This window comes from Mustelus asterias, unplaced genomic scaffold, assembly GCF_964213995.1.
Source record: "Mustelus asterias unplaced genomic scaffold, sMusAst1.hap1.1 HAP1_SCAFFOLD_560, whole genome shotgun sequence".
NCBI classification, from domain to species: domain Eukaryota; kingdom Metazoa; phylum Chordata; class Chondrichthyes; order Carcharhiniformes; family Triakidae; genus Mustelus; species Mustelus asterias.
In genome coordinates this window covers 271,746-289,910 of record NW_027590510.1, presented here as the reverse complement: position 1 = coordinate 289,910, position 18,165 = coordinate 271,746, and the positions used below count along the sequence as shown (strand labels likewise).

The 18,165-nt window shown below is 45.9% G+C and overlaps 2 protein-coding genes across 4 annotated transcripts; both read right to left on the bottom strand.

Moving 5' to 3' along the window:
* Window positions 1-3,305: 3,305 nt before the first annotated feature.
* LOC144487042 (uncharacterized) lies at window positions 3,306-9,589 on the bottom strand. Of its 3 annotated transcripts, none has more exons than XM_078205088.1 (3): window positions 7,496-9,589; window positions 6,276-6,398; window positions 3,306-4,667 (listed from the first exon to the last, which is right to left on the bottom strand). In XM_078205088.1, the coding sequence occupies exon 3, from the start codon at window positions 4,570-4,572 to the stop codon at window positions 3,451-3,453; it is 1,122 nt and encodes a 373-aa protein (XP_078061214.1). In that variant the 5' UTR covers window positions 4,573-4,667; window positions 6,276-6,398; window positions 7,496-9,589; the 3' UTR covers window positions 3,306-3,450. The 3 variants fall into 3 exon arrangements, with proteins under 3 accessions (XP_078061214.1, XP_078061213.1, XP_078061215.1); XM_078205087.1 differs by having other exon boundaries at window positions 3,311-4,667; window positions 6,283-6,398; XM_078205089.1 differs by lacking the exons at window positions 6,276-6,398; window positions 7,496-9,589 and adding an exon at window positions 5,232-5,290 and having other exon boundaries at window positions 3,451-4,667.
* LOC144487052 (uncharacterized) lies at window positions 9,051-16,710 on the bottom strand. The gene is made up of 3 exons (XM_078205100.1): window positions 16,423-16,710; window positions 12,441-13,395; window positions 9,051-9,128 (listed from the first exon to the last, which is right to left on the bottom strand). The coding sequence occupies exons 2-3, from the start codon at window positions 13,284-13,286 to the stop codon at window positions 9,051-9,053; spliced, it is 924 nt and encodes a 307-aa protein (XP_078061226.1). The 5' UTR covers window positions 13,287-13,395; window positions 16,423-16,710.
* Window positions 16,711-18,165: the final 1,455 nt, after the last annotated feature.

Below are 18,165 nucleotides of genomic sequence, written 5' to 3'. Positions count from 1 at the left end.
TATTAACGTCATGCTTTGTCTGTATAGCGCAAGAAAAAGTACTTTTCACTGTTTACTAATACATGTGACAGTAATAAATCAATTTTTTAAAAAAGTGGTACATCAGTTAAATAGGCAGAAAAGACAAATGAGCCATAACAAGTGAGAACAGTTTACTGATCCCGGATCAGCGGGATGCTGAGCTCTGTGTTTGGAGGTGACAGTCTCCCCGGAATGGTTTCCTGGTCCCGGATCAGACACTCGGACGGATGAAGCTGATCTCTGCAGCTGGAGATGACGGTCTCTTCGGATCTCACTCCTCTGGATCCAGTCAAAGTGTTTGGTGTCTGTCTGAATCCAGCACGGATCACTTTGAAAAACTCTTTCCTATCCAAAGTGATTTTCCCTCTCGAGCCTGTTTAACCTTCACTCAGACAGTTGGTTAATGGCCAGGTCATAAGATCCAACCTTATCCGGTTTAGAAATGTCTTGTGTCAGGGTTTATGACAGAGACATATCCTGGATAGAGAGAACAAGTCTGCCCTGTGTTTGTCACAGTAAGACGTTTAATAACACCAGGTTAAAGTCCAACAGGTTTATTTGGTAGCAAAAGCCACACAAGCTTTCGGAGCTGCAAGCCCCTTCTTCAGGTGAGTGGGGATTCTATTCACAAACAGAGCATATAAAGACACAAACTCAATTAACAGAATAATGGTTGGAATGCGAATACTTACAACTAATCAAGTCTTTAAGAAACAAAACAATGTGAGTGGAGAGAGCATCAAGACAGGCTAAAAAGATGTGTATTGTCTCCAGACAAGACAGCCAGTGAAACTCTGTGGGGGTTACAAATAGTGTGCCATGAACCCAATATCCCGGTTGAGGCCGTCCTCGTGTGTGCGGAACGTGGCTATCAGTTTCTGCTCAGCGACTCTGCGCTGTCGTGTGTCGCGAAGGCCGCCTTGGAGAACGCTTACCCGAATATCAGAGGCCGAATGCCCGTGTGTTTGTCACCCAGCAAGCTGCTATGGAAGCTTTCTTCATGAGAGAGTGAGCTGTTTCTATTAATATTCAATACATTTCTTGACATTTTATGAAGACTTTATTAGATGGTGATGTTTTACAAAACAAGCCCTGAAATCAGAGATTGGTGTAAAACTGCAATCGGTTCCTGACTGAAAGTGAAGTTTCCAGTCTGAAAATGTCTTTGATTTGAAGTTTCCGAGTGTTTATGTGATATTCCTGAGTTTTCCCAGGTAAGGCAGTGACAACAAAACTGGCATTGACCCATTAACAGATTAAAATGACCGAGACTTCACAGAGGCTCAGAAAGGTCAGGAGAGGGATGATAGAGAAATTGTCATTCACCAAAGGCGTGGGAAGTTTGTCAAAGTATTAATTTCCTTTTTAACTCATAATAAATCCAATGTACTGTTTGGAACCACATCCAGGGTTAGGGTGAGGTATTAGTTAAGGTGAGATATTAGGGAGGGTGAGGTGTTGGTTCGAGTGAGGTGTTGGTTCGAGTGAGGTGTTGGTTCGAGTGAAGTGTTCGGGTTCGGATTCGGGGTGTAGGTTGGGATCTTGCTGTTTGGAGCTGATCATGCAGATAAAGATTGAGATGTTGCTGTGTCTGTGTCTGATTCCAGTAAGGTATATATTGTCTGTTTTAGGACCATATTCTTGTTTCCCAAACGTTAAGTAACAGATATTTGTTTGTGGGGTTGTTTGATTTGGAACAGTACACTTGGCTGTTCAGGTTTATACAATATCATGGTTGTTCTTTTTTTGTAGTTGATGAAAATTATGATAATTTTCTTATTATATGTTAATTGTGTTCTTAAATAAGATTTGACATTGTTTATAATTGGATTGTGAAAATCACATTGTGTTGTTCCCATGTGATTCTGTGGTTTATGAGAGCAGGTCTTCCTGTGTTCGGATATTCTGTTGGTTTCAGGATGTTTCAGTGTTTACATGTCCTACAATCTCCTTGAATTCAATGTTGTTTTTCATCAGTCCCTGATGTGGAAATCAAATTCTGTCTTCAACCCTCAGTAAATGGGTGCACTGTGTTTGTGTGTGTGTGGCTGTGTGAGAGTGTCAGGTTGTGTGTGTCGTTGTGGGGGGTTGTCTGTCCCTATCTCTCTCTGTCTGTGTTGGTTTGAAGGAACCTTCGCTAACTGGTGTCTGGTGTTTTCTTCATAGAATCCCGACAGTACAGGAGGAGGCCATTCAGCCCATCGAGCCTGCACTGACAACAATCCCACCCTATCCCCGTAACCTCACATCTATTTACCCAGCCATTCTCCCTGAAATTAGGGTCAATTTAGCATGGCCAATCAACCTAACCAGCACATCTTTGGACTGTGGGAGGAGACCGGAGCATCCAGAGGAAACCCACACAGACACGGGGAGAATGCACAAACTCCACACAGACATTGATCAAGCCAGGAATCGAACCCGGGTCCCTGGCGCTGTGATGCAGCAGTGCTAACTACTGTGCCACCGTGCTGCCCTTGTGTTAGTATGTCTTGTGTTAGTTTAAACACTGCAGTTTGGAGAGGGGAGGCTGGAGATGGGGAGTAGATTGTAAGGATGGTGGGGTCAAGACATTGTTTTTTGACAAGGGTGTACTGGTGGCAAATTCGAAAGAGAGACAGTACCTGAGAGAATCGTTGACAATGTCCGGGGACACAGGGAAATAGGAGATCAGTAGTTTAGTGGGAGATTTAGTGGGAATAGAGTCAATGGAGCAGGAGGTGGGGCTCATGGGCAAAATGAGTCCTAAGAAGCCATGAGGGGAGACGGGAGGGAAACTAGAGAAAGATGTGGGTTCAGGCCTCAGGAAAGGGTGAAATTTAGAGAGAGTTTGGCCTTGTGGAAGGGAGAGGCAGCTGATCAGATTGTCTCAATCTTAGTAACAAAGAAGCTCCATGAAATCCTCATACTCCACCTGTCTGCGTGGGTTTCCCCGGGTGATCTAGTTTCCTCCCACAGTCCAAAGATGCGTGGGTTAAATGGATTGGCCATGTTAAATTGCCTCTTAGTGTCCAAAATGTGTATCTTAGAGGGATTAGCCATGGTAGACTTGCGGGGTTACGGGTATTGGGCAGGGGTGGGTGTGGACTTGGGTAAGAAGCTCTTTTGGAGAGTTGGTGCAGACTCCAAGGGCCAAATGGCCTCCTTCTGCACTGTAGGGATTCTTACATATGTTCGAACAGTCTAACTTGTTGGAGATGAGGATTGAGGAGACGGGAGTGGGAGATCCCTTCAAAAGGATCTGAATTGCGTGAGAGATATCAAAAAGATTCAACACAATGCGTATATTCAACACAAAACTGATTTATTTGACTTTTAGTGAGAATATTAGCCCCTATAAGTGGCTGGGCTCTATTACCAATGTAAACAGACCCTAATGAACATGGTTCAGTCCTGAATGTCACTGACAGCAAAGTTCAATCACTACAGTTACTTGTGAAGTCTCTGGTGTCTGAGCAGGTGCGATGAAGTCATGAATCTCTTCCCACATTCAGAGCAGGTGAACGGTCTCTCCCCGGTGTGAATTCTCTGGTGTACAGTGAGTTGAGAAGATTGCCTGAACCCAGTCCCACAGTGAGAGCACCTGAATGGTCTCTCCTCAGTGTGAACACGTTGATGGAACATCAGTTCCCCAGAACTTTTATAGCACTTCCCACAGTCTGGGCATTTAAAAGGTCTGTCGTCAGTGTGAACTCGCTGGTGTGTCAGCAGAATGGTTGATGTAGTAAATCCCTTCCCACACTCACAGCAGGTGAATGGCCTCACCGCAGAGTGAACTCTCTGATGTTTCAGCAGGCCAGATGACTGAGTGAATCCTTTCCCACACACAGAGCAGGTAAACAGCCTTTCCCCAGAGTGGATTCGCTGGTGTTTCAGCAGGTCTGATGACTGGGTGAATCCCTTCCCACAGTTGGAGCAGGTGAACGGCCTCTCCCCAGTGTGAATTCGCTGATGTACAGTGAGCACAGATGATCGTCTGAACCCAGTCCCACAGTGAGAGCACCTGAATGGTCTCTCCCCTGTGTGAACTCGCTGATGTACAATGAGTTGAGATGATCGTCTGAACCCAGTCCCACAGTGAGAGCACCTGAACGGTTTCTCATCAGTGTGAAGACGTTGATGGGACATCAGTACGCCAGAACTTTTAAAACACCTCCCACAGGCTGGACATTTAAAAGGTCTTTCGTCAGTGTGAACTCGCTGGTGACTCAACAGTTCGGCTGAAATACTGAATCCTTTCCCACACTCGGAGCAGGTGAATGGTCTCTCGCTGGAGTGAACTCGCTGGTGTTTGGAAAGGTCGGACGACTGAATGAATCCCTTCCCACACACAGAACAGGTGAAAGGCCTCTCCCCAGTGTGGCTGCGCCGATGCGTTTCCAGCTTGGACGGAGAAATGAATCCTTTCCCACAGTCCTCACATTTCCATGGTTTCTCCTTAGTTTGACTGCACTTGTGGTTTGACAGGCCAGGTGATTGGCTGAAGCCTTGTGCACACACACAACATGTGTAGGGTTTCTCTCCACTGTGAACGGTGCTTTTTCCTTCCATGTTTAAAATCTGATGATATTCAGTTCAGAATAAATTGAGCGACTCTGTCCAATACTGATGTTATCTTTTGTTCGAGCTTCTGGACTGCAATTCCCCTGTGAAATTGATTTAAAACACAAAAAAAGGGAGTGAGAGAAAACCATTAAAACACAAAGGCAGATTGTGAAATTGAGCTGAATGAATCTGGTCATTTGTGGGTCCGGCTCTTGGAAAAAGTGGTTGAGGCAGAGTCCTTGAATATGTTTAAGGCAGAACTGGATAGATTCTTGATAAGCAAGGGGGTGGAAGGTTATCGGGAGTAAGCAGGAATGTGAAGTTGAGGTGAAACTTAGATCAGCCACAGGGTGGAGCAGATTCGAGGGACCAAGTGGCCTATTCCTGCTCCTAATTTGTATGTAAAAAGTACAGGAGAGGTAAGGAAGAATGCTTTTACACAGCAAGTGGCAATGACCTGAAACCTGCTGCCTACGAGTTGGGTGGAAATGGACACGATGAATAATTTCAAAATGAAATTGGATAGACACTAGAGGGAAATAAAGCTGCAAAGATATGAGGATAGAGCAGAGGAATGGGACTGACTGGCTTGCTGTAGACAGCTTGCATGGATCCAATGGGCTGAATGGCCTCTGCACTGGAATGGCACTTTCCTGTAATCTCACCGAATTTAACCCTGGGAGTTCAGATATCACTCAGGTACATCTGTTCTACACTCTCTCCAGGGCCATTATGTCCTGTTGCCCGGAACTGAGCACAGTTCTCCAGATGTGGTCTAACCAGGGTTTGTGAATCTCGGGGCCTTTCCAGTCACACTGAAACCCGAAACCAGGTCGGTGGTGACGTTCACGAAGGGTCATAGGTTCAAGGTGAGGGGGGCGGGGGGGAGGTTAGGCCCCATTTGGAGTACTGTGAGCAATTTTGGGCCCCACACCTCAGGAAGGACATACTGGCACTGGAGCGGGTCCAGCGGAGATTCACACGGATGATCCCAGGAATGGTAGGCCTGACATACGATGAACGTCTGAGGATCGTGGGATTATATTCATTGGAGTTTAGGAGGTTGAGGGGAGATCTGATAGAAACTTACAAGATAATGAACGGCTTAGATAGGATGGACGTAGGGAAGTTGTTTCCATTAACAGGGGAGACTAGGACGCGGGGGCACAGCCTTAGAATAAAAGGGAGTCACTTTAGAACAGAGATGAGGAGAAATTTCTTCAGCCAGAGAGTGGTGGGTCTGTGGAATTCATTGCCACAGAGGGCTGTGGAGGCCGAGACGTTGAGCGTCTTCAAGACAGAAATTGATAAATTCTTGATTTCTCGAGGAATTAAGGGCTATGGGGAGAGAGCGGGTAAATGGAGTTGAAATCAACCATGATTGAATGGTGGAGTGGACTCGATGGGCCGAATGGCCTTACTTCCGCTCCTATGTCTTATGGTCTTATGGTCTTAACATGGATATCAGAAGGACGTATTTTACACAGAGGGTGGTGGGGGCCTGGAATGCGCTGCTGGGCAAGGTGGTGGAGGCGGACACACTGGGAACGTTTAAGACTTATCTAGACAGCCACATGAACAGAGTGGGAATGGAGGGATACATAAGAATGGTCTAGTTTGGACCAGGGAGCGGCGCAGGCTTGGAGGGCTGAAGGGCCTGTTCCTGTGCTGTATTGTTCTTTGTTCTCTCACCGACACAATCGACAAACCTGTTACCTTCCACTTTCAGATGCTGCTGACATTCAGGTCCTGATGTATTGAGTGACGTCATCAGATCACAATGTGATGTTTGATTTGAGTTTCCCATATGTCAATTCTCCACTTCCAGCACTCTGTAAATTTACAGAAACCATCACAGTCAGTCCAGGATAGAAATTCACAACATTCTCTCCTCTGAGTTGCCAAATGTGATTAAGTGTTTTCCTGGAGGTTTTATCACATCTTTTCTATTGTGCCCATCCTCCAACCATTAATCAGTCAACACATCCTTCCCCACTGCCTTCCTGGGCCAATTGGAAAGCAAAAAAGACTCCTCACCCTACAGCATAATGATTGACAGTCAGGCAAACAACTTTTATCCATTTTCAATATTTTTATTTCCAGTGAAGAAGTTCAAAGGAAAATGACAACAAAAGATATATTTTTTAATGTCCTGAATGTTTTCGAGACTGAGGTTTGAATCCCACTACAGCAGATGCTGAAATTTGAATTCAATAAATATCTGGAATTGAAAGTCTAATGATGACCATGAAACCATTGTCGATTGTTGTAAAAAGCCAACTGATTCACTAATGTCCTTGAGCCAAGGAAATCTGCTGCCTGACCTGGTCAGGTCTATATGTGATTCCAGATCCACAGCAGTGTGGTTGACTCTTAAAATGCCCCGTGAAGTGCACTCAGTTCAAGGGCAAATAAAGATGGGCAATAAATGCTGGTCCAGCCAGTGGCAGCCACATTCCCTGGATGCATTGGGAAACACATCTCCCATCCTTATCTGGTCTGGCCTAAATATGACTCCAAACCACTGAGATGTGGTTGACTCTTAAAATTCCCTGTGAGACGCTCTGGCAAGCTACTCAGTTGAAGGACAATTAGGGATGGACAATAAATACTGGTCCAGCCAGCGGCTCCCACATTCCCTGAATGAATAAAAAAATTCCTGGAGACTCCAGTCGAATCCGGGAGAGTTGGTAACCGGGCCAGGCTCACAGCGCATGCGCCCTGCTGTATCTTGTTCCTGTAAAGATGGCGGCCGCTGACCCGGGCCTGGAGCCGCTCAGCTCCGACTCTATTCAGTACCAATTGAAGCGGGACCAGGAACATTTTATTCTGGATTGAAGCCTCTACGGGGTATTTATGAAGCCTCCCAGCCCACTCCGCTGCTTCTATCCCTCCCCGGTCACCCAGCGGCTCCATTACTGAACCTCACTCCATTGTTTCTTTCCGGCTCCTCGCAGCGCCAGTCACAGCCCAGATTGCGCATGCTCCGGTCTGAGTCAGGTACCGCGTTTGCGCAAGGCGGTGCTGTAATGTGGATAGGGCACATTCTCACCCGCAGAGAATGTTGGGTAATCACCCCGCCATTCACACTGGTTTTGTTAAAAAGAAAATATGGTTTGCGATCTGAATATGATTGGTACCATTGGGCCACAAAAACAAATGTATTAAATCGATTGATATGGAACTAAGGACTGATATAGTAACTAAGGACTGAGGTGGCACAGTTGCAAGCGCTGCTGTCTCACAGCACCAGGGAACCAGGTTCAATTCCGGCCTTGGGTCACTGTCTGTGTGGACTTTGCATGTTCTCCCTGTGTCTGTGCGGGTTTCTTCCGGGTGCTCTGGTTTCCTCCCACAGTCCAAAGATGTGCAGGTTAGGTTAATTGGCTCTGCTAAAATGCCCCTTAGTGTCAGGGGGATTAGCAGGGTGGATACTTGGGGTTATGGGGATAGTGCATGGGTAGGATTGTTGTCGGTGTGGGCTTATGGATGATATTGGAATAGTGTAGATTAGAGGGGCTTTAGATTGGTACCACTGGTCGGCGCAACATCGAGGGCCGAAGGGCCTGTACTGCGCTCTAATGTTCTATGTCCTATGAATGGCCTCCTTCTGCACGGTAGGGATTCTATGATTCTATGAGCATAGGCTCTCCACTAAAGTTCGGTTCTGGGTCTGATTGACAACAGAACAAACATCTACAGTTAGAAGTGAACACATCGGGATCTCAGCAGGTTTTCCCCATAGACAGAACAGTTAAACTGCCCCTCGCCAATAAGAATGCTGACATTGGATCAAATGCTTTGAGCTTTTAAAGTCAGAGTATTAGCCACTGAGGAAAACTAAGGAAATCCCTTTGCACATGTGAAGTGTCTGAGTGTTGTCCCTCTAGTCTAACTGTGTTGTTCTATCAGTAAGTGAGACGACTGAGTGAATCCATTTCCACATTCTACTGGGAAATAATCTTTTGATGATGGGATTTTACCCAAAGGTTTACAGCTCCGATGGTAATCTCACACCTTCTGATGATGTGTTCAGCATTCTTTGTGCTCTCCAGTCAAAGACAAGTAAAATATTGCAGATGCTGGAAATCAAAATGTAAAATTCTGGAAATACTCAGCAGATCTAGTAGCATCTGTAGAGCAAGAAACAGAGTTTGCATTTTAGGCCCATGACCATTCAACACCCAGGCCTGAAAATTAGCACACTTTCTCCAACCAGAGATAGGCTATTATTTCCAGCATTTTCTGTTTTTATTTCTCATCTGTCTGAGAGTGGAAACATCTTGCACTTGTCTACTGTGTCGAACCTTTTCATAATCTTAAAGGATCAGATCATCCTCATTCTCTTTTCCAGAGAAAATATTTACAGACCGTCCAGTCTTTCTTGCTGGGTATAACTGCCTGTTCAGGCATCTTTCTAGTCTATTTTCCTGCATCTTCTCCAGTCCTTCCAGACCCATCTTATAATATGGAGACTGGAGACATCAGCTAATCTGAGCAGCAAACTCACTCTTGTCCCCAAATCCCTGCATGTTGAAGTATTTTAGCCATTTTCCAATCAGCTGAATATGAGATGGGATGGAATAAACAGATTCAACAAGTCAGTCTGTAACACTGTGGAGCATCTCCAACTTGCCTCTTCCCCTTACTATTAAACCGTTGATTTTTTTCCCTCTTAATCTGTCAGTTATGGCATTAAGAATAAAGGGCTGAATGGCCTATTTCTGCTCCTATTTCATACGTCTGTATGTATGTTAGTATTGAACAGGAAACTAGAGGAACAATGAGAGCTTGAAATGAGGAATGATGTGAGGAAGCTCCTTTGGAGCAGAAACACTGAGCTGGACTTGTTGTGTCCAATGGCCTGTTTTGCCTCCTGTGTCATTTCACTCCTGAAGGGTCTGCTTTGAACTTTTAGACAATGCCACCGATTCCTAGACTGTCAAACCAGCAGAAATAATTTATATTTACCCTCTGTTCCTCTTAATGTGTTTTATTCTTTTACTGTCACTGTTAATCACACCCAGAACTGAACCATGTTCATTCTGGTAATTGGAGTTTATTTCTATTGATTATTAATATCTCTGTAACTGGGCTGGAGTTTAATATCTTGATGTCAGTTAAATAAATCAACTTTGTTTCAAACACAGTGTGTCAAGTACTTGATTTCTCCAGGATTAATTGATGTCCTGTTACCGACCGTTCTGTTTTTGGATCTTTTCTCCTTTCTGACTCTAGATTATTTCAGTTCTCATACCTTCAGTTACTCTCATGGACAAGTCCCAGCTCCTCGTACCTTCCAGAGTGTCTCTCCCAGCCGAGAGATTGAGGGAAGTTTCAGTATTAAAAACAGAAAATGCTGGAGTTAGTAATCCATACTTTTCCAAGTATCAGTTGATTGTGTCCCAGATTATTGGTTTCATTTACCCCACCGCTGATGTTAAGCCGATTGTTCTGTAATTGCTGTGTTTTGAACAGGGATGTAACATTTACAATCTCTCAGTCCTTTGTCACCACTACTCTGTAAGGATTGTAAGATTGTAGTCAGAGCTCCACAAGCTCCATGTGAAGGACAGTGTGCGTCAGAGTGCAGCAGTCCCTCAATGTCAGACTGCAGTGTCAGCCTAGATAATGTGCTCAGCTTGATGAGTATTTCCTGTTGTTATTGATGTGGATCATTCAGAAACAATGGACTCTGATGATGTCATCCAGTCCTGCTGCGATGATGTCATAGAGACTATTACATCACAGCGGAGCCTTAGTGGTGAAAACAGTTTTGTTCCAGACGGCAGCAAGTTCATTACTGATAGATCTGGAAATGAGAATACTGGGAATGAAAGCACCCCAAGGTATTTCAGAGGAGTTTCATGAAGAAAAAAATGACAATGGTTAGCACTGCTGCCTCGTAGCACTAGGGACCCAGGTTTAATTCAGGCCTTGGGTGACTATCTGTCTGGAGTTTGAACACTCTCCCCATGTCTGTGTGGGTTTCCTCTGAGTGCTTGGATTTCCTCTCACAGTCCAAAGATGTGCAGGTTAGGTTGATTGGCTATGCTAAATTGCCCCTTAGTGTCCCAAGTTGTGCAGGTTAGATGGATTAGAAATGGTAAATGTGTTACAGGAATAGGGTGAGGGCCTGGGTATGATTCCCTTTCAGAATATTGGTACAGACTCGATAGGCCAAATGGCCTCTTCTGCATTGTAGGGATTCTATGAGTGACAGAGCATAATATTAGGATGGATGGACAAAAGCCTGATTGAGAGGCAGATCCTGAATTACGAGAGAGAGAGATGGACAGTTTAGGGAGGGAATTTCAGAGTTTCACACTCAGACCCTGCCACCAATGGTGGTGTAATTAAAATGTGGAGATGCAGGCATTGGACTGGGGTAAGCACAGTAAGAAGTCAGTTGTCAGAAGTCAGTAAGAAGGTGTTGTGAGACTTCTTACGGTGTAATTAAAACCATGGATGCGCAAGAGGCCTGAATGAGAAGAGTGCAGATATCTGGGGGACAAGCTAAATTGCCCCTTAGTGTCCCAAGGTGTGCAGGTTAGGGGGATTAGCAGGGTAAATACTTGGGGTTATGGGAAACAGTTCTGGATGGGGTTGCCCTGAGTGTCAGGGGGATTATGTGAGGTTACAAGGATAGGACCTGGGTGGGATTGATATCAGTGCAGACTTGATGGGCCGAATGGGCTCCTTCTGCATTTCAGGGATTCTATTCTATGATCTCAGGGAATTGTGAAACTGGAGATTACTGAGATAGAGAGGGATAAGGTCATGGAGGAAATTAAAAATAAGGATGTGAATTTTAAAATCGAGGCATGACTTGACTTAAAGCCGGTGTAGGTCAGTAAGCAGGGCAGGGGGTGGGGGGAGATGGGTGAATGGGATTTGGTGTGAGAAAGCCGGCAGGCAGCAGAGTTTTGGATGATCTCACGTTTCCATGTGGGAGTGGGGTGAATGTGAGAGGCTGCTCAGAAATGTACTGGAATCATCAAGTCTAAAGGAAACACAGGCATGGGTGAGGGTTTCAGCAGCAGATGAGCTGGGGTGGGGTGGAGATTGCTGACATTATGGAGATTGAAATATTTGGTATTAGTGATGGTGTGGATATGTGGTCAGAAACTCATCCTGTTGTTAAATCTGACACCAAGATCTGAATTTTCCATCTGTCGGGCACACTCACACGGGAGAGCCTGGAAGTGGGTGCAATCGGCCCCGGAATGAGATTTCAGACTGGCTGGCCAATTAATGAGCAGTCAGTGTGAAATGCATGCTGGGAAAGGCTCAGTGCTACCGGGGAGGGAGGGAAGGGGACGGGCACTGAGGAAAGCGAGGGTGCTGTTGGCATTTCCAATACGCTCCCTCAGGGGGACAGCTGCTGCGGAGCCTGTCTCTCAGCTACTGACCTGTAAAAAATAAACTGCGATGGAGCTCCTCACACTTGTTGGAGGTGAGGATGGCAGAGACGGGGAGAGGGAGAACCTTTCAAAAGGAATTAACTTCTATTAGTGATATTAAAAAGACACAACACACTGTGTTTAACACAAAGCTGATTTATTTGACTCTTATCCAGAATATTTACACCTACAACCGGCCTGGTGTTTATTAACATCAGCAGGACCAGACTCCAGTGAATAATCTTCAGACCTGCAGGTGATTAACAGCAAAATCACCTGTTACTTGTGACCTTGCTGGTGTCTCAGCAGATGGGATGACTGAGTGAATCCCCTCCCACACACAGAGCAGGAGAACGGTTTCTCCCCGGTGTGAATGCGCCGGTGTTTCAGCAGATTGGATGAGTGATTGAATCCCTTCCCACACACAGAGCAGGTGAGCGGCCTCTCCCCAGTGTGAATTCTCTGGTGTACGGTGAGCTGAGATGATTTCCTGAACCCAGTCCCATAACGAGAGCATCTGAACGGTCTCTCGTCAGCGTGAATACGTTGATGGGTCACCAATTCCCCAGAACTTTTAAAGCACTTCCCACAATCCAGGCATTTAAATGGTCTCTCGTCAGAGTGAACCCGTTGATGGGATGTCAGTTCCACAGAACTTTTAAAGCACTTCTCACAGTTCAGGCATTTAAAAGGTCTCTCATCAGTGTGAACTCGCTGATGTTTCAGTAGGTGAGATGACTGAGTGAATCCCTTCCCACACACAGAGCAGGTAAATGGTTTCTCCCCAGTGTGGATTCGCTGGTGTTTCAGCAGATCAGATAACTGAATGAATCCATTCCCACACTCGGAGCAGGTAAATGATCTCTCTCCAGTGTGAATTCGCTGATGTGTCATCAGGTGGGATGACTGAGTGAATCCCTTCCAACACACAGAGCAGGTGAATGGCCTTTCCCCAGTGTGACCACGTTGGTGTCCTAACAGATTGGATAACTGAGTGAATCCCTTCCCACAATCAGAACATGTGAATGGTCTCTCCCCATTGTGATCTCGCTGGTGTTTTAGCAGACTGGATGACTGAGTGAATCCCTTCCCACACTGAGGGCAGGTGAATGGTCTCTCCCCAATGTGACTGCGTCGATGAGTTTCCAGGTCAGATGGATAACTAAACGCTTTCCCACAATCCCCACATTTCCACAGCTTCTCCCCAGTGTGACTGTGCTTGTGTCTCGACAGGCCAGATGATCGACTGAAGCCTCGTCCACACACACAACACGTGTATGGTTTCTCCTCACTGTGAACAGTGCTTTTTCCTTCCATGTTTAATATTAAATGATATTCAAGTTACGATAAATGATACACCTCTGTCAGCTCCTGGTGTGATGTTTGGTTTCAGTTTCCTGACTGTAAATCCTCCTCTTCTAAAACCCTGTGAAATTGATTTAAAACAAAAAAACAGGAGTGAGAGAGAACCCACAAAAACACAAAGGCAGCTTGTGAAATTGAGCTGAATGAATCTGGTCATTTGTCTGATACTAATGAACAGTGCTGGATTATCATAAAAACCCAACTGATTCACTAATGTCCATCAGGGAAAGGAACCTACCACCCAGTCTGGGTCTGTACAGACTCAGGCCTCTACTTAAGGAGAGTACAAGACAGTGGGAGGGAATAGGGAGTAATGCAAGAGGTGAGGTTGTGGGGGGATGGGGGAGGTGCTGGTGATGGCAGGAGGAGAGGGATTTTACACATCTATAACTCAGCTGGAGCTTTGACAGAATCTCCCAAACCCTCAACTTCCATCACCTGGAAGGACCAGGATCACAAGTGTGAATGAACACCTCGAAATTCACCTTCAAGTCTCACACACTTGGGGATTTTCACAGTAACTTCATCGCAGTGTTAATATAAGCCTACTCGTGACATGAATAAATAAACTTTTTTACAAAACGTTAAACACACTGTCCTGACTTGTCTGCCATCCAGTACTGGATGAACAGACATTTTATATATTGGGAAGACTGAAGCCACTGGTTTCAGTCTTTGCTACAAACTTCACTCCCCAGCCACCGACTCCATCTCTCTCCCTGATAATTGTCCGAGGCTGAACATGGTTGTTCACAACCATGGTGACATGTTTCACCTCAGGAATTAGGAGTCGGCCATTCGGTCCATCAGGTCTTTCACCTCTGTCACTGTTTCAAGTCTGGATGACCGTTCTCCAAACAGTCATTCAGACTCGAAACGTTGGCTCTATTCTCTCTCCAAAGATGCTGTCAGACATGCTGAGATTTTCCAGCACTTTCTGTTTTTTGTTAAACATTCACTTGATTGCAGTTTGCTGTGGGTAAATCCTCCCCTTCTAACCCATGTAAAATAAGTTTCCAAAACCCATCACTCTCAGTCCAGGATAGAAATTCACAACATTGTGTCTGCCTGCTTTCCGGCTCAGGATTACTAAAGCTGGGACACATTTTCATTGGAAGCAGATGAGAAAATGTTCACTAGGCTGACTCCTGTGATGAGGGGGTTTGGCTTCTGAGGAAAGGTGGAACAGGTTGGGTCTTTACCCATTGGAATTCAGAAGAATGAGAGGTGATCTTGGTGAAGCATATTAGATCCTGGGGGAGCTTGTCTGGGTCGATTCTGAGAGGATGTTTCCCCTCATGGGGTAATATCGAATGATGGAACAGTTAAAAAATAAGAGGTCTCTCAGTTGACACCATGAGGAGAAACGTATTCTCTATGAAGATCATTAGTCTTTGGAAATCCCTTCTCCAGTAAGTAGGAGGCTTGGTCATTTAATACATTTAAGGCTGTGTTAAGTTCATAAGATATTGGAGCAGAATTAGGGCATTCGGCCCATCGAGTCTGCTCCTCATTCCCATTTTCCTGCCTTCTCCCCATAACCAGTTAAAAATCTGTCTAACTCCTCCTTAAACGTACTCACTGTCCCAGCATCCACCGCACTTCAGGGCAGCGAATTCCAGATTCACAACCCTTTGGGAGAAGTAGTTTCTCCTCAACTCTGTTTTAAATTTGCTACCCTTTATCCTAAGACTCGTCCTAGAATGCCCCACAAGAGGAAGCATCCACTCCAAGTCTACTTTATCCATACCTTTTATCATCTTGTGTACCTCAATTTGATCTCTCCTCATTCTTCTAAATTCCAGAGAGTATAGGCCTATCTCTCTTCATACGACAAACCCGACATCTCTGGAATCAATCTGGTGAACCGCCTCTGAACTGCCTCCAAAGCCACTACATCTTTCCTCAAATAAAGGGACCAAAACTATGCACAATACTCCAGGTGCGGTCTCACCAATGCCTTGTATAGTTCCTTACATTTATATTCTAATCCTTTAGCTATAAATGCCAACATTCCATTCACTTTCTTTACAATCTGCTGTACCTGCATGCTGGTTTCCTGTGACTGGTGAACGAGGACACCCAGATCCTTCTGCACTGGAGCACCCCAAAGTCTCTCCCCATTTAGATAGTAAGTCGCCTTCCCAACACTCCAGCCCTGGCAACATGCTGGTGACTCTCCTCTGCACTCTTTCCAGTGCAATCACATCCTTCCTATAGTGTTCCTCAGTGTTACGTTCTGTCTGATTCTGTCAGTTGATATTTCTGAGATTCACCTTGGGACACTCTCCTACATTAAAGGTCTGATATAAATGAAAGTTATTTTAAAATCACATTGTAACAGACTGGGAAAGTCAGGATTAAAACAATATCTAAGTAAATGGAATTTGGTCACAGATCAGCCATGACCCCAGTCAATAAGAGAACAGGTTCAAGGGGGAGAAATGATTTCCTCCTGTTCCCAATAAACTTGGGCTCGAACACCACACTGATGAATGGAAAGTGATGGGAGAACTGGGGGGGAAGACATTTCACCAGAAACCAGCACTGGAGCAGAGCTAGAGAGTGGGAGAGGCCCAGAGGGGAAACAACACAGGAAATGGAGTAGCTCATTCAGCCTTTTGAGTCTGCTCTGTCATTCAGTTAGACTCTGGCTGATCAATTAGTCTTTCTGAACTTGAAGAACAAATACCTGAACAGTTAACTCCAGCTGGTTATAGGATTATTAACAGCAGCAGAAACACACCACAGCTGAATGAAATACCAGCTGATAAATGGAAAGCCTGTTCCTGTGCTGTACTTTTCTTTGTTCTTAAGTGGGGAGAAGACACTTCACCAGGAACCAGCGATGGAGCAGAGTTAAAGAGTAGGAGAGTCCTGTGGACAGACTACTCAGGAAATGGAATAGGTTGTTCAGCCCTTCAAGTCTGCTCTGTTATTCAATTAGACACTGGTTGATCCATTAGTCTATCTGAACTTGAACAAATACCTGAATTGTTAACTCAAGCTGGTTACAGCAGTTATTAACAGCAGCAGAAACACACCACAGCTATCAGAATGCACATGGATCAGTGCAGGATGTGATTACCTGTTCAATAACTGGGGAATCTGCCTCCAGACTTGTGAACTCGCTGGTGTCTCATTAGGTTTTGTGACTGAGTGAATCTGTTCCCACATATGGAGCAGGTGAACGGCCTCTCCCCGGTGTGAACTCGCTGGTGTATCAGGAGATCAGATGAGTTAGTGAATCCCTTCCCACACACGGAGCAGGTGAAAGGCCTTTCCCCAGTGTGAGCACGCTTGTGTTTCAGCAGGTGAGATGAACTGCTGAATCCCTTCATACACACAGAGCAGGTGAATGGCCGCTCCCCAGTGTGAAGCCGCTGGTGAGTGCGAAGGTTGAACATTCGACTAAAACTCTTCCCACACGCGGTGCAGATGAACAGACTCTTCCCAGTGTGACTGCGCTGATGAGCTTCCAGCTGGGATGGAGAACTGAATTCCTTCCCACAGTCCCCACATTTCCATGGGTTCTCTATGGTGTAGATGTCCTCGTGTCTCTCCAGGTTGGATGATTTAATGTCTGTATATTTCAAATATCCTGTAAAAGGAGTTTAGAAACATCATCACTGTCAGTACGGGATCGAAATTCAGAACAGACATTTCTACTTTCTGTGGAACATCGTTTCCTCACTTGATCCTGTAAAGCAGTAAATCCTCATCCTGAACACTTTCCCACATCCCTGTCCTGCAACCAACTCCCACATTGAACAACCATCTCATATTTCAATGATTGTCCCATGTTTGAGTCCAGTGTGCCAGGCTGCATGGCGTATGGGTGCTGTTTCACCCATAAGATGGATCTGTGCAGCACCCTCTTCCAACTGTTCTGGCTGCCAACCAGCCCATGCCCACCCTCGCAGTTCCAGCAGCACCGCACACCATACTGCTCACCTGCTCTAACAGACTCGTGAAGAATGTCCTTTCATTTTCTCTGAGAGAGTTGGTCAGCCTGGCAAACCCAGTGTGAAATATCTTCACAAATCTTTTCTCCCACTCTCTATTCTGGCTGGGTTCAGTTCTTTTGTACAGAGTCAAAATAAAATCAATCAATTATTTTCTCTCCTGGTCACTGCTGGGAGCTGCAGCTTTTTACTGGGGGTGTTGGGGACTCCAGCGGGTGTTTGTGAATCCTCCCCGCCCACCTCCCAGGGTTTCCTTCCTTCCCAGAGATCAGAGTCCTCATTGATTTGAGGCCAAAGTGGAACCTCTTATTTATTGTCCCCCTCCCCCATCCTCTGGTGTGAACCATCCTCCAGTGGCTGAGCCAGGATGGGGCCGTTAACCTGGGCCTGTTCCCGGGAGGGAGGGAGGGAGAAGCCCCGCAGCTGCAAACCAGGGAGCTGACAATGATTCTGAAGGGTTTGCGGATCCACAAAGTGTTTCCAAATCCTCCCAGCCACCGCCTAACGCTGACTCCGCTTCTCCGGGACAAAGGACTCTCGCTCCCGAGGCGAACAAAGGAATTGCGCATGCTCCACATTCAAACAGAGTGTCCCGCATGATCAGCCAGACCGGACTGCGCATGTGCCAGATCGTGATGCCCCGGGGAGGGTGATTGACAGCGGCTCCGGACCAATACGAGGGGCGGGTCTGGATGACACGGTGGGGGTGGTGGGTGGGGGGGTTCGTCCTCCAACCAATCAGGGTGAAAAAGGGGCTCCAACTGAAGCATGCGCATTGCGGGTAATGGCGACGGAAAAGGCTTACTGCTTCGGATCCGTAATTTGTCAGCGGAAAATCGCCGATCGGTGGGTACGATGGAACCGGC

Excerpts from the sequence above, each read along its gene's own strand:
- LOC144487042 (XM_078205088.1), bottom strand. The coding sequence starts at position 4,572 with ATGGAAGGAAAAAGCACCGTTCACAGTGGAGAGAAACCCTACACATGT.
- LOC144487052 (XM_078205100.1), bottom strand. The coding sequence starts at position 13,286 with ATGGAAGGAAAAAGCACTGTTCACAGTGAGGAGAAACCATACACGTGT. Across the intron at positions 9,129-12,440 it reads GGAAATCATCTCAGCTCACC|CTGATTGGAAAATGGCTAAA; the intron begins GTACACCAGAGA and ends TCTCATATTCAG.